This window comes from Vidua chalybeata, chromosome 3 (assembly GCF_026979565.1).
Source record: "Vidua chalybeata isolate OUT-0048 chromosome 3, bVidCha1 merged haplotype, whole genome shotgun sequence".
Lineage (NCBI taxonomy): Eukaryota > Metazoa > Chordata > Aves > Passeriformes > Viduidae > Vidua > Vidua chalybeata.
Genome location: NC_071532.1, coordinates 108,415,420 through 108,428,883, shown reverse-complemented (window position 1 = coordinate 108,428,883; position 13,464 = coordinate 108,415,420). Strand labels below are relative to the sequence as shown.

Below are 13,464 nucleotides of genomic sequence, written 5' to 3'. Positions count from 1 at the left end.
TGATCTTCCAATGGAAGAATCTGTCATGTTTTTCTTCCTGGGCTTGTGCCTGATTTACACAGTGAGGAGACAAGTGGGATGCTCATGAGTTTGAGGGAGACCTCAAGGTTGACCTCAGCTGTTTGTTGTAGAAGTTCAAGCCCTACAGGAACCATATATCAGTTTTGCCACCATCCCAGAGAAGATGAATAAAATCAGCACCTTCATGGAGAAACTGACTGTCAAAGACCCTTTCCCAGGTGCTCAAAGCATTCCTTAATAATTATTTCCATTTATTTGGGTTCTATTTACACGAAAATCTGAGCAGTGAAAATGTAGAATTATGCTGATACCATTCCAAAACAGAAGAGTGTAAATTCTTTTAATATTAAAGTAAGGGCAAGCTGACATGGAGAACACTAGACAGCTCATGTCTAGTTTGCTAAAATTGTTTAGTTGAAACTACAACAAAATTTGTGCACAAGCAGCAGCTTTAGACACTGCTGATCGGTAGATACACAATGATCTGAGCAAGGGAGCTCAGGGGGAAGCTCAGCTGGAGCCTCTCTCCTCTAAACACCTTCCTTCTCCTCCTGCAGTGATGTTTCAGATTTGTTTTCACCTCAGCTTGACATGCAGTTGCTGCCATTTCATTTGAAGATCTGAAGAAATCGTGTCAGTACAAGAAAGGCAATAGTTTCTTTGGAGTTTTTTTTGTTTTGTAGATTAATGAAATACTTATGGAAATGAGAGCTAAACAGAACTGGTTTGAGCCAGTTATTGACTGCTAACTATCTGAATCTCACTACAGCTTCTGATATCTTACACCTTCTCTTCTTCCAGGTCTAGTTACAGGATGAGGATCAGCCACCACATTTCAGTGGCATTTTATTGGGTTCAGAATCAGTTCATCTACTAAAAATTAACATTTTACTTTATCTTTGTCATCACCCATCACAGCTGCTGCGCCATTTAAAAGAGGGCATTTACGTTTTTGATTGTGTTTCTCCTCTCATTTCTTTGAGCTCTGATGCACTCTGCAAAGGCAGGCTGGGAGGAGACGAAGATGAGAATGCTCTGGCACTGCCAAAGCAGGATTTTTGTAATGAGTACATCCCTCATGGTGTTTTCAGAAGTTCAGCATAGTTTGGAGGAAGAAGGTGTCCCACAGTCCATGCTATGGTGAAAATTTGTCATTTGTGCTTCGGTAGGGGGTCACCAAGTGCCCATGGCACATCTCAGCCAGAAGTTTTCAAAAGTCTTGAGCCCTGGATTGAATCCAGATTGAGTGGTTGCATTCTTCCATGTCCAGTTCTTCTTGCACATCCAGCTGGATACTGCCTTCATCCCTTTCTCCCCCAACCTGCAGGGCTGGGTTATGTGCTCTCTGACACAACTATTGCTTTCACTGCAAAGGGGAGATATTTCAAAACTGAGAGCATCATTATGGATTTCAGAAATCTAGGTTTCTGAACCATTCCAGGTTTCCTAACATGTGGCCCATCACTAAGCCTTTCCCCAGAAGAAATAGAGCTAACAACACATTATTTTAAAGTTGTGCTGTAAAACACATGGAAACCTGTGAGGCACTCAGATATTACAGTAATCAAAGTCATACGAGGACCAAAGATTGACAGATCACATCTTCACCAAACCAGTAAGAAAAATTTGCAAAGCATCTGGATGAAGACAAGTCCAGAAATACACAGATATTGATATAAGATACTTGTGCCAATATTTCTGTCTGATAGGAATTAAGATGAATTGCCAATCACAAATATTGAAGACAGCTATAAAATGTAAAATGAAACTGTATTATTATAATTTTAGTTCTTTATTTTCCTTATTTATCATTCCATCTTTCACTACTAATCTATCTTGTTTAAGAAAAATAGTATATGAGTATAGTGGAGCTTGATTACTAAGAATGTCTATTAATGTAGTGTCTCAGAGCACTCTCTAGACAGTTGAAATGCTTTTAACAGTAAAATATGAAGGTTTCCTTCAAATTTGCAGCCATCTGCCTTCTAAAACTTTGTTTCAGTAGTTGCCAAGATTTCAGTGATTTATATAAGCCAAAGTATCTGATTTTTGTCTCCCCACAAGAGATGAGAACTAGTTTTTCTTATTACTTTGTAAAGGCAACATCATTATCTCAAGCAAAAAAAGAAAAAAGTAGAGCTACATTAAAGATACAGCTTTCAAAATAATTTTTAAAGGCATCTGGCCTTATTTAAACCATCAAATTTACATTCAATTCCTTCAGGGATGGCTTTGCTGCTTTGTGCTGGCTCCGTGCCCTTTGAATAAACCTGGATTTAATGCATGCCACCATTGCATTTCCCTGGCTGCATTGCTGCCTGGGGTAGATATATAGCAGAGGTATAAAAAGTAGAGGTATAAAAAGCCCAACTTTGGACAAGATGATTCATTCAGGCAAAAACACTCCCAACCCTGTAACTGTTTAAGTTTCAGCTAGAGTTGGACTTGTGACTAATGTCATTATCTATTTATTCTGAATTTATGATTAGAACTGTTTATGTACCATGAAACATTCTCTATGAGCTGGACGGGAAACTATAAACCATTTTATGAGATCTACACATGGCTGATGGCAGAACCTTAATGCAACACAAAGGTTCATCCATTCCCAAGAAATGTCAAAACATATTTTTTGTATTTCCCCTTTCTATGAAATGGACACTTGACAAAGAGAAGGGTGCAGGGGTACATTTTGGAGGGTCCCGAGTGTCTCTGGAGAAACATCTGGAGCTTCTCCAACATCTCTGTCAGCTTCTCCAACATCTCTGTCAGCTTCTCCCAATTTCCAGACAAAGACAGAAGTCTTTTAAAGCATTTGATTTTCTCAGAGGAAAGACTGACAGAGGATAGACCTGGAAATGAGATGAAGCTCAACTAGAAATTTGTGTTGCGGCTCCCTCACCTCTGACGAGTTTTAAGCTGAATTATTATCCCTGTTTTGTGGAAGAAAAACTGAAAAACCAGGTAGTATAACCACAGAGCAAGGTAGGCACTGAGCTGAGAGCAAAAGTCACTTATATAATATACAGTCATATTCCTACTGAAACTGAGGTTTCCCTGCTTCAGATAACTAATGTGAAATAGTCAACAGAACTGGATTCAGTACCTATAAATCCTTGCTACGAACAGAAATTATCTGCAAGTTGAAACTACAGAAGTGTAAAGCTATTCATATGCAGCCATTAACTGAATCTCAAGCTGAATTTTATATATATAATAATAATGTGTAGTACCAGCCTAAGCATACATCTCTGTTTCTGCAGTACTGGTACTAAGTGGTACTAAGAAACACTCCAAGTGCAACTTAAGTATTACTGGTTGCATTTTTGTTTTAAACACAGTTAAAGAAAATCTGAAGATGAGGGGAAAAAAAAGTGATTACTTCCCAAAAAAAGAATAAACTGGGTTAGACCAAGATAGGGAGACATAACATACCTTGTTTGACTCTAAATTCAGTTCCCTGACTTGTGCAGAGAAGTGAAAGGTTTTTATATGGGTTTACTGGGCAAACCCAGATTTTATAAATAATTGCCTGTCAGGCTGTTCAAGATAGACAAACACACAGCAGACCAACAAAAACATGATCTGTCATATTTCTGAGAGAAATGTATGTTGAGTCTTCATTCTCTGGGACTTTAAGGAGACCAGTAAAAAATAAGTGCCAGTATTTTTCCTGCTTATGCATATTTTAAAATGTAAAATCTGGGAGAGAGACAGCAAGAGAAGGAATTTTGATCCCAGTACCCAGTGCCTGAAATGGTTTCTTCGGTCTGTATCCCTGCAGATCGAAACTAAATACAATAAATGCTGGTGTCTTTTTGAAAAAGACTGGATGTTTACAGCACGCATATAATTTTCCATGATTAAGGATGCCAACAAAAATAAGGAGTGATGATAAAAAGAAAAGTTTAATCATATATTTCAAAAAGCACAAATGGAACATCAGAAAACGTCCCCCCTTCTTCATTTAATACATTTTACACACTACTTTTAGTCCTTTACACACAAAAAATTTCCAAAAAACAGAAGCGTAAGCAGATAAAAGAGAAAAGCAATTTATGAATGGCAGCAATAGTGGACGTACAACATTCACTTTTACAATATTTTGGTTGCAAACAGACATTTTTCCATTTATTTAGAAAATATACATATATTTAAAGTCTTTGCAAGCAGGTCCAGGAGAGCAGGACAACAAAACTACCTACAAAAGAGCACAAGAGCACAGAGCAGGAATGAAAATGAAGACCTCACATACTAAGCAGAAAGGAGGAGGATGGCTGCACTATATAAAATACTTTGCTGTTCTCCTCTTGATCCCTTGAGTGTTCTGTATTAATTTGAGGCTTAAGCTGGATTCCAAGCCTGAGCTCTGGGCAGCTGAAGAAGACCCCTGACCTGTGGGTACCACAGGGACACCAGCAGGATGTGCCAGCAGATCCTGGTGACAGGCTGAAGCAGGAGCCCTTTTCTCTGCTCAAGCATCATCGTGGTTAGCTCTATATTTGTACAGTTTTTATGGGAAGAAGTGAATGTGTTTGTGAGGCCAGCAAAGGCTGGAGGAGCAAAGGGACGGGAATAAGCATAGAGGCAGGGACTGAGATTAAAAAAAAAAAAATCTTGAAAACAAACAATGTTAGCTAAAATATATTAAAAAAAAGGCAAAAAGAGCTGGTTTCTTCTTTAACCAAATCCAACAGAAATGCTGCCTTTGTCAACAACAGGGACAACATCTGCTTCCTGCAGCAAACGCTGAGCAAGTACACAACGTTAAGCCCTTGCCTACAACCACTGAGACAGACACAGTTATTCAAACACTTTAGAATGTATTTTTCCAAATAGGGGCCCAATCCAGTGCCAAGTCACTGCAAAGGCTTTCTTTGATTTTGGACAATGATGGTTCAAACCTTCGGAGATGCCAATATTGAAAATTTGGGTGTGAGCACTTAGCCTATCTTTGGGCCTGCTAAAAACCAAGCCTCTAACTGGTGAAGTGTAGTTTACCTGAACTTTTCCTGAGTATCTTTGCATTCAAACTTGGTATGCCTGTCATCAAAATCGCCTCACTGGATTAAACTGGGTTATACTCTGTGAACACTTATATTAATTGAGAGATATAAGTGGAAATTAGTAGAAAATAGAGGCAAAAAGTTTTTCTTCTTGTAAAAAATTGCAAAGAAAACTACATAACCTTTATACAACCTAATAAACCAATACAACTCAGTCTATCTCTGGCTTCTTCCTGCCCTATCCTGCTTTACAAAGAAACATCTTTTGGAGAACATACAGACTTCCAGACACTTAAATAAAAATGACATGGCAGTCAGAAAGTCCCCTGCAAACTCCAGCATTGTCTGAGCTGCATTCTTGTCCACCTACACCCTATCCCAAACATCCTGCCATTAATTAGCTAAATGTTCCAGCTAGTAAACAAGAATAACGATTGAGGGGGCTGGAAAAGGAGACAGAGACAGCCAGCAGATAGTCACAACAAACCAGCCCACTCACTGGTACTTGGAGACATTGGAGCTTGTATTTTTTTTCCTTCCACGGAGGGGAAAAGAAAATCACCTTAATATAATACTGTCTTTCCTGTTGCTGCAGCCACATCCACATCAGCAGGCGAGAAAAGTCATCCCGTTCCTGCGGTAGGCACTCTGTCAGGGAAAGAGAAAATCTGCAGTGAATTATCACATCAGCTTAAACAAGGGAAGGAGGCAGAGAGAAAGGCAAGGCTTTCTTCCTGTTTTGTAGGCTATTCTGGCTGCAATCTAATAGTGTGCTTAATCTGAGCATTTGTGGTGGGGAAGCTGTAAGCAACCACTTTGTCTATTAAAAAATCAATGTGGTTAACAAGTGGTTAGTGACTCTATTTCAGGAGAGCAAGAGATAGGCAAAAATGTAACATCCTCCTGTGTTAATTGCCTGCAAAATAGATGAAGCCAAAAACACACTATTATGCTGAATCTATTTATCCTTTATAAGGACGTTTTCTCTATTCACCGTGTTCAAGAAACATTTCTAAACTGTCTGAATACTATACAAATTATTGAATAATTACAGTTTTTCAAATTTAATTTATAGTCTGAGTCTAAAGTTATATAAACAGATAGTGGTATAATCCCCAACACTCCAGACCAAATTAAAGACTCTCTGGTCAGTAGGAAATAATTAGATATCCCATATATTGTAACCTAGGATGATGTGTTTCCAATGGTAAAGAAGCAGAAGAGTTAAGTGGCACTTGAGAAAATAATCTTAAAAGATCCCTGTGACACTGTCTCCCTAAAATACCTTTCATGCATTTTTAACAGCTCTTTTCAAATCAATATAGGAAACTATACCTTTTAATGCTACTAAAAACCCTATAATGTAAGGAGATATTCTCAGTTTAAAAATATTTTTTTCTATTAACAATATCTTTAAAAAAGCAAAGGAATTTAAATAGTTTTGCTTTATTTGGTTCACCTTCAGCAGCCATCCTGTTTTAAAAATGAGAATGTAGTCATCTATTTCACTACAGTTAGTGCTTCGTCAGATTTATTTTGTACCTCTTCAGTCAAAGTACTTAGGAAGTGCCATATATAACCACCATTTTTAGTGGCTCTACCAGTTTCCTAATTAATTTCAGCCAGATCAATTTTTCCTCTCTTAAAGTAGAATTAGAGTAACATTAGGAGTAAAGGATAACCTCAAACAACTTTGGATATGAATAGCATTTATGCTGAACTGTAAAGAAACCATTTCAAAACCAGCAAGGATGTATTCAGAGAGACATTTTACAGACAGTGAATATGCAAAAGGAAATATGTACAAGATGTTCATTACAGCATCCTTTACATTAACACCACACTTCAGTCTGGAGATCTAGCAGCATATGGCACTGAAGTCAAAGAGCAGAACATCAACTCTGGGATATACAGCCAAGACACGACAGTATCACCACAAACAAAACACAAAATAAATCCAAAGACTCTATACCCAAACATGAAATGCCCAGGACAGACTAGCCAATAATTTTGAAAGGATCCAATATATTCCCACAACCACAAGCAGAAAGTCCAAGGCAGTTTGGATGTTCAGCTTGCCCAAACCATTATGGCTGGCATTTGGAAGTCGATGCATCTGCTTGACCCCAATAGTTTCACAGGGCTTTAAAACCCAAGTGACAACCTTTAACACATAAACAAAATATTCAGAACTACTGTGCAATTTGCTTGGAGACAAATGATCCTGAGTACAAAGCTGGATCTACATGAAAGATAAAAGGTTGAATTTTGTGAAAGGAATGTTGGTTGTGAAGCAAAGTTGGGCTTGGCTGGGCTTACCTGGGAAATAATGAAGTTTAACATTTTCCAACATGGGCAGTGTTGTACAGTCAGTTATATCCCTGCAAAGGTCATTTCAGAAGCCAGTTCATGGCAGGCAGGATAACACCTCTGGAGAGTTGGGCACACCCACTGGTCTATATTTAGTGATATATTATAACAAGTGTGGCTATAGTTAGGATTGAAAACTATTTCCTACTTCACTCCCCCTTTCACATACTTTAAACTTTCTAAAACATTTGCCCTTGGGCTGAAATTTCCTCTGCTTTAATCTCTGCCTGAAGTTCACTTTCTTTGGAAACGACCAAAAAAATTCCTGAAGCCATTATGAAGTTCAGAAATAATGAAAACAACATATTTTTTCCTTCCCAGGTCTGACAAAGTGATTCTGATATATGTACGTTTCGTTATGGAATTTAGCCATAAATTGAACCATTTTACCCAGAAACCATTCATACCTTCAACCTCAGCATAAAGGTAACTGTTTTGAAAATCTGTATTTCAGAGGAGGGAGTTTGATTCATCCCATTCCATAACAAGATAACACTTCGTACTCATTTTGATACATTACTAGATAATAAAGGTTAACCTCCAAAACGCTTTTATGCAGAGCAAAAGTATTTTACAGACATCCCATCTTTCTGAGTTATACCAGATATCTTGAAGATCTATACAGCTGAATTTGTGATACTGAAAGACAGATCTTTACATGCCAAGAATCATGAAGAGAAACAGCAAGATGTTTTTCATAAAACTCACATGTGCATGTGCCCTTGCAAGAGTTTAGATGTATGTGGCAGACATTTAATGTGGTTGGAGATAATTTAGAGGGTTTGGATGACACTTCTGGGTGCTTTATGCCACTTTGGCAGCATCCACATTTAATTTTTTTTTTAATATGATTATTTGGCTCAGAATTACAGATAGAGGATGACGCAGGCTCTTGATGTGGGATTAAAATAGCTGTATCCATTTTGCTGGATATGTCTTGCTGTAAAGAGATAACATAAGCCCATGGTTCCTCCTGGAGCCCTTTTTGGAAAAGTGTCTACTGCATCCAAATTTTGCGTGTGTTCTCTCTTAAAATTTACTACCAGGCTGTGCTTTGACTTTTCCTGCTGTGGGCTGAGTCTCTGCTATGGTTGAAGTTCTGTAAGACTCTTGCTGTACCCAATATGTGCAGAAGTGGTCAAGAGACCAACTTTCAGACATGGGGAATCACCTAATCTGGCACAAATTAGACAAGTCTGCCTTCCCAGAATGGTTTCAATGTCCTGAAAAGTTGATCTTACCTTATTTGGCTATTCTAGCTCTCACAGGAACTCTTCCTGCTCCTTGACATCACATGACAAGATTTTTTCTCCTTTTCTCTGACCTCCTTGAAGGCAGAAGGACAGATTGCTGCCAATCAGAGCTAGAGGCTGCACAGGCTGTGTCAATGTGAAAACAGAAACATGACCTTCATCTTGTCCAGGCCACTCTTACCACTTGCTCCCATTTAGGGGAGAGTTGTGATGATTTTTCTTCTTGGTCCTCATTTCCCAGTCCTACCCTGACCTAGTGGGTCCATCCCTGCCCCTGGCAGTGGGGTTGGAACCAGATCTTTAACACCTCTTCTAACCCCAACCATTCTATGATTCTACCCCCTGAAAGCATCTTGTGAAGAACCTTCTCAGGCATCCTCTATACAGGAATGCTCCCTTGGAAATGTTGCTCCTTCTAGTTGTCAAAGCACCTTGGATTCTGACACAGGATCCTCTCTGGCAACACTACCATTATTTAATCAATGAAGACAGGCATTCTTCCAGCAATCTGAAAGGAGGCACAATGAAGCAGAAAAGATGTGCAGTGTTCACTGCTGTCAGTTGCCTAAATGTAACATCTAGCTTTGCCCTTAGTTTGGTGAAAGAAGGAAAAACAAACAGCTTAAAAAGCCAGCATGGAACAAGGGAATTTGGCCAACCAAATCCTCAAATTTCATGAAAAGTCATCCATTTTCTACTCTCTTTGCTTTTGGTCCCATTTGTCTCCTGTAGTGTCATTATGAAGGACCAAAATGATCCACTCCAAGAAAAGGAGTGGAGCAAAATTCCTGTCCTCACAGTAGGTCCCATGAAATGGGACATCTTAGTGAAGAGTTCACAGGACAATTTAAGGGATAGATAATTGTGTTTATTAGCAATTTAAGACTAGGAAGATGGCTTTAAACTGAAAGAGTGTGAGTTTAGATTGGATATTGGGAAGACATTGTTTCCTGTGAGGATGGTGAGGCCATGGCACAGGTAGCTCAGAGAAGCTATGGTAGCTCCAGTCCTGGAAGTGTCCAAGGCCAGGTTGGATGGGGCTTGGAGCAACCTGGGACAGTGGAAGGTGCCCCTGCCCATGGTTGAGGGTGGGAACTGGATGACCTTTAAGGTCCCTTCCAATCCACACCGGTCTGTGATTCTATGATTTACAGAAACAAGTTCCAGTCAAACATGAAGATGTTGTACTCCTCAATGAGAGAACAGAGTAGATTATAGTACCAAGACTTCTGAATAGGCACCTCAGCTAGAAATGGTTTCCAGTTAACAATTTACACTAGTGCATGATTTCACAGCTGTAGCATGATGAGAAAGAATAATTTTGGCAGGAGAAAGAAACAGCTGTGATTTTTGAGTGGGCTGAGGCTTAATTTTTATTTGGGATAAAATTTGGAAAGTCTGGAGTAAAACATCTCCAGCGGGCACCCGAGACACCAAAGTTTATTGGGCCAAATCCGACATTGGTTTAAGTCTGCAGTTCTCCTTGCGTTAAAGTTAAGCACAATGTCACACTGCAGGCCTGTTATATCACTTAGAGATGTTAAACCCTGAATTATAAGCCCTGTGAAGAGTTACAGAACAGCATTTATAAAACTTGAAGTCTGCCTTTCTTGGTGTCCTCTTGTATGTGTGTGGGCAAGTGGTTTAATTGCAGTGCATAAAATGGAATGGCAGACAGAGACATCCAAATCAAAGAGCAAGCCCTGGCTGAACTTCATTAGCAAACATAAATGTAAATAGGCATCTTGTTTGTGACATGCCATGGTCCTTTCTGCCTTGGGTAATTTTACTTTATTCTCTGACATTTGCATAAATGTAAATCAAACCATATGACTTAAGCAGGTTTGTGATAGGGGAATCATATGCAAAACTTCTTTCCATTAAATAATTCTCTTCATGCAGCCATACAATGTTACTGTGAAAACTGGGGAGGGTTGGATCTCAGACAGTGAGAGCCTTTATTTAAGAACAGTGGAGGGAGCCCTGCTCTTTAAATAAGAGACATTCTTGGGTCAGACACTGGCTGGCAGGATGGAAAAAAGGATGTAGCATTAACTTTCATTCCATTCCAAATAACCTGGAACCCATAAACCACCAATATTCTCTAATTTTGAATCTGCTCCTTTTCTCCCTGTCTCTTCTTTCCATTTTATTTGGGAAATGCTAACTTTGAAATCTCATTAGCTTGCCATAACATCAAACAGGTAACCCCAGACAGATTCATAACTCTTTGTACATAAAAACATTTAGATTAAAACCCCTGTGATTAAAAGGTTGCTCCTCTAATTAATCCCAGCCTGAACAGACAAACCACATGCAAAGTGTCAGCTTATTTAGAGATTAAAATAATAATTAGTTTAAGAGGCAAAGTATAAGCAACATTGTTTGAAAAAGAAAATCCATGTGTTGTTTAGAATGAATTGCTTCTGTTTAAGTTTAAATAAATTTGTGTGGATATAAACTCTCTTTATCAAAAGTGCATCCATGTTACAAAAGAAATATAATGGATAATTCTCCCTCCAATTTACAACAATAGCACTGAAAGCTCTAGTTCCACAAACGCATCTTTGATCAGTAGCCAAAGCACAGATGACTGATGTTACTCAAAGGATGAGGGAGCGCCTTATATAAATAATGTCGTATATGTGGTCAATAATGAATAACACACCCCAAATATGTATCTATGGACACCCAGGTTTAGCACGTTACAGACTTGTATGATGCTCTGGCTGATCTGCCCTGCTGTTGCCATGAAATGGATTTCATTTATGATGAGGCTAGACCAACGTGCTGAGAGCTACAGCATCCATTTATCCATACCATAACACTCCCTCTGGAAGCACGACCACATTGGTGCTTACACTAGATCCCAGGAAACCATTTGCGAGGATTGAGTGACATGGACTCTGCTTACGCCAGCAAAGCAGAGCCAGTTTTTTACACCAATTTACCAGTATTTGTAGGTCACTACGTTCAAACAAAATTTTTCACTCTGACCCCTTTGTCCCAGTCCCCTTTAGAAACACAATCTTCTGATTACTCTTCTTAACACTAGTAATGTCCTTTGTTATCTCTTTTGCCAGCAAAGTCCTTGTTACATCTTCCTTTGTCAGAATGGTCAGAGTGACCAGACATGATGTCTTCACTTCTGTTCTTGCCTTGAGTCTATCTGTCCCTCGGCTTTCACTGTATCAGGTGTAAAAAACACCAACAGCTGCATTCCTCAGGTCTGTTCCCTGAGTCCTCAGCCTGGTGACACACCAGGGACAGCAGCAGTGTCCATGCCAAGAGTCCCTGCCATCAGGAAGGGGCTGGAGATCACAAGAATGCTTCATGTAGGTGCCCACAAATATCACGCACTGATAAAAACACTACTCCAATAAACCACCCATCAACAAAATGCTTCCCAGAAAAGTCAGCTCTGGGATTTGGGTGACCTTTTATCTGCCGGTGGCATAAATTTTTAAATAATTTTGTTACACTGGGCTGCTGTGTATAGGAATGGGACATATCCAGGATATATCGTCCAAGCCTGTTAAAGAACATAGTCTGGATCTCAACTATCCAACTTTTTTATTGTTGCTTTCTGCTTCTGGGATAAATGACATTCCCAAGGCTGATGGAAATGTAGGATCACTGGAAAAAAGGACCAAATTAATTTCTCAGACACCCTCTGCAGTACCACCAGTGGCTGGAGAACAAAATGTAGGGCTTGTACTGCTGTCCTCCAATGTATTTGGCCAAAACTGCAATGCTGCAGTTAACCAAAAAATGCTGCTCTCAGGGCTGGGCTAGTATTGTAAAAAAGAAATACAAGGCAAAAGGATCATGGCTCCTGTTGCAGCAAGAACTGGGGTGTGGGAGTGGGGTACCAATCTCTGCCAAGAGAAAAAAGAACAAAATTGGTGGGGAGAGAGGGATCATTTTAAGTCTCTCAGAGGGTACTGTAAACAGTGGAGAAAGAAGGAAAAAACGGAACTATAAAACAATACCTGGCAGCCAGCTTTGCAAAACAAACATATTTTCACAAAGTCTTTCCCATCACTGCCACAGCTTTAATGGGCTTTATTTGTCTGAGAGCAAGAAACCGTTTTTAATTGTCAGAGGAAAGGCGACACCACTTTGCACACTGATAGAAATTCCTGTTCTGAGCCCTACTTCAACCACACACTGCTCTCCACTCACAGTCAGGGAGAAGAATCCCTTCCCCCCGGCTGCACAACCTGTAGCAGGGCTCCATCACCCCTCTTCCCCAGACAGCATCAGCTGCTTCTCCTGTGGAGGAAGATGAAATCCAGCAAGTTCCTCTTGCTGTGGGTCAAATGGCCCATAACTGTCTGCCCAGGACATGCTGCTGCCAAAGCACACAGCAGCTCTCCATGGGGCACCAGACCTCGATGGATATGACCTATTGGAATCCAGCATAATTAGGAGAGCTCAATCCCCTCACCCACTGGAAATGCAGTGGTTCCTGAGTGTCCCTGATCTCCTCATGAGCAGTGCAATTAGTTCACTTATATTTTTACTGCCTCACGTCAAACTGGTCATAACACCTGGAGTTGCTCAAGGGCCAAACTCTCCTCTCCTGATGTGCTTTAGCTGCATGGCAACAATAATGTAAACAGGGAACTTTATTATGTCTGAGAATTAAATTAAAACTGGAAGTCTTGAGACTTTAGCTATGACTGGACACTGAAACCTCTGGTTTATGACTCAGGGCACTGCACAGTCACAGCACTCCCATGTGAAAATATACCACTAACAATAAAAACTCCTTCAGCCTGAGAGCAATTCAGCACCAAACAACCTGGATG

The 13,464-nt window shown here is 39.8% G+C and overlaps 1 protein-coding gene across 2 annotated transcripts in view; it reads right to left on the bottom strand.

Moving 5' to 3' along the window:
- Window positions 1-3,910: 3,910 nt before the first annotated feature.
- SUPT3H (SPT3 homolog, SAGA and STAGA complex component) overlaps window positions 3,911-13,464 on the bottom strand; it is a 254,882-nt gene continuing 245,328 nt past the window's right edge. The window contains exons 13-14 of one of the 2 annotated variants that reach the window (XM_053937712.1): window positions 5,590-5,675; window positions 3,911-4,222 (exon numbers count right to left, since the gene is read on the bottom strand). In XM_053937712.1, coding sequence (XP_053793687.1) covers window positions 5,634-5,675 — 42 coding nt within the window. In that variant the 3' untranslated portion in view covers window positions 3,911-4,222; window positions 5,590-5,633. Of the gene's footprint in view, window positions 5,676-13,464 lie in introns of both variants that reach the window. The other variant, XM_053937711.1, reaches the window with a different exon arrangement.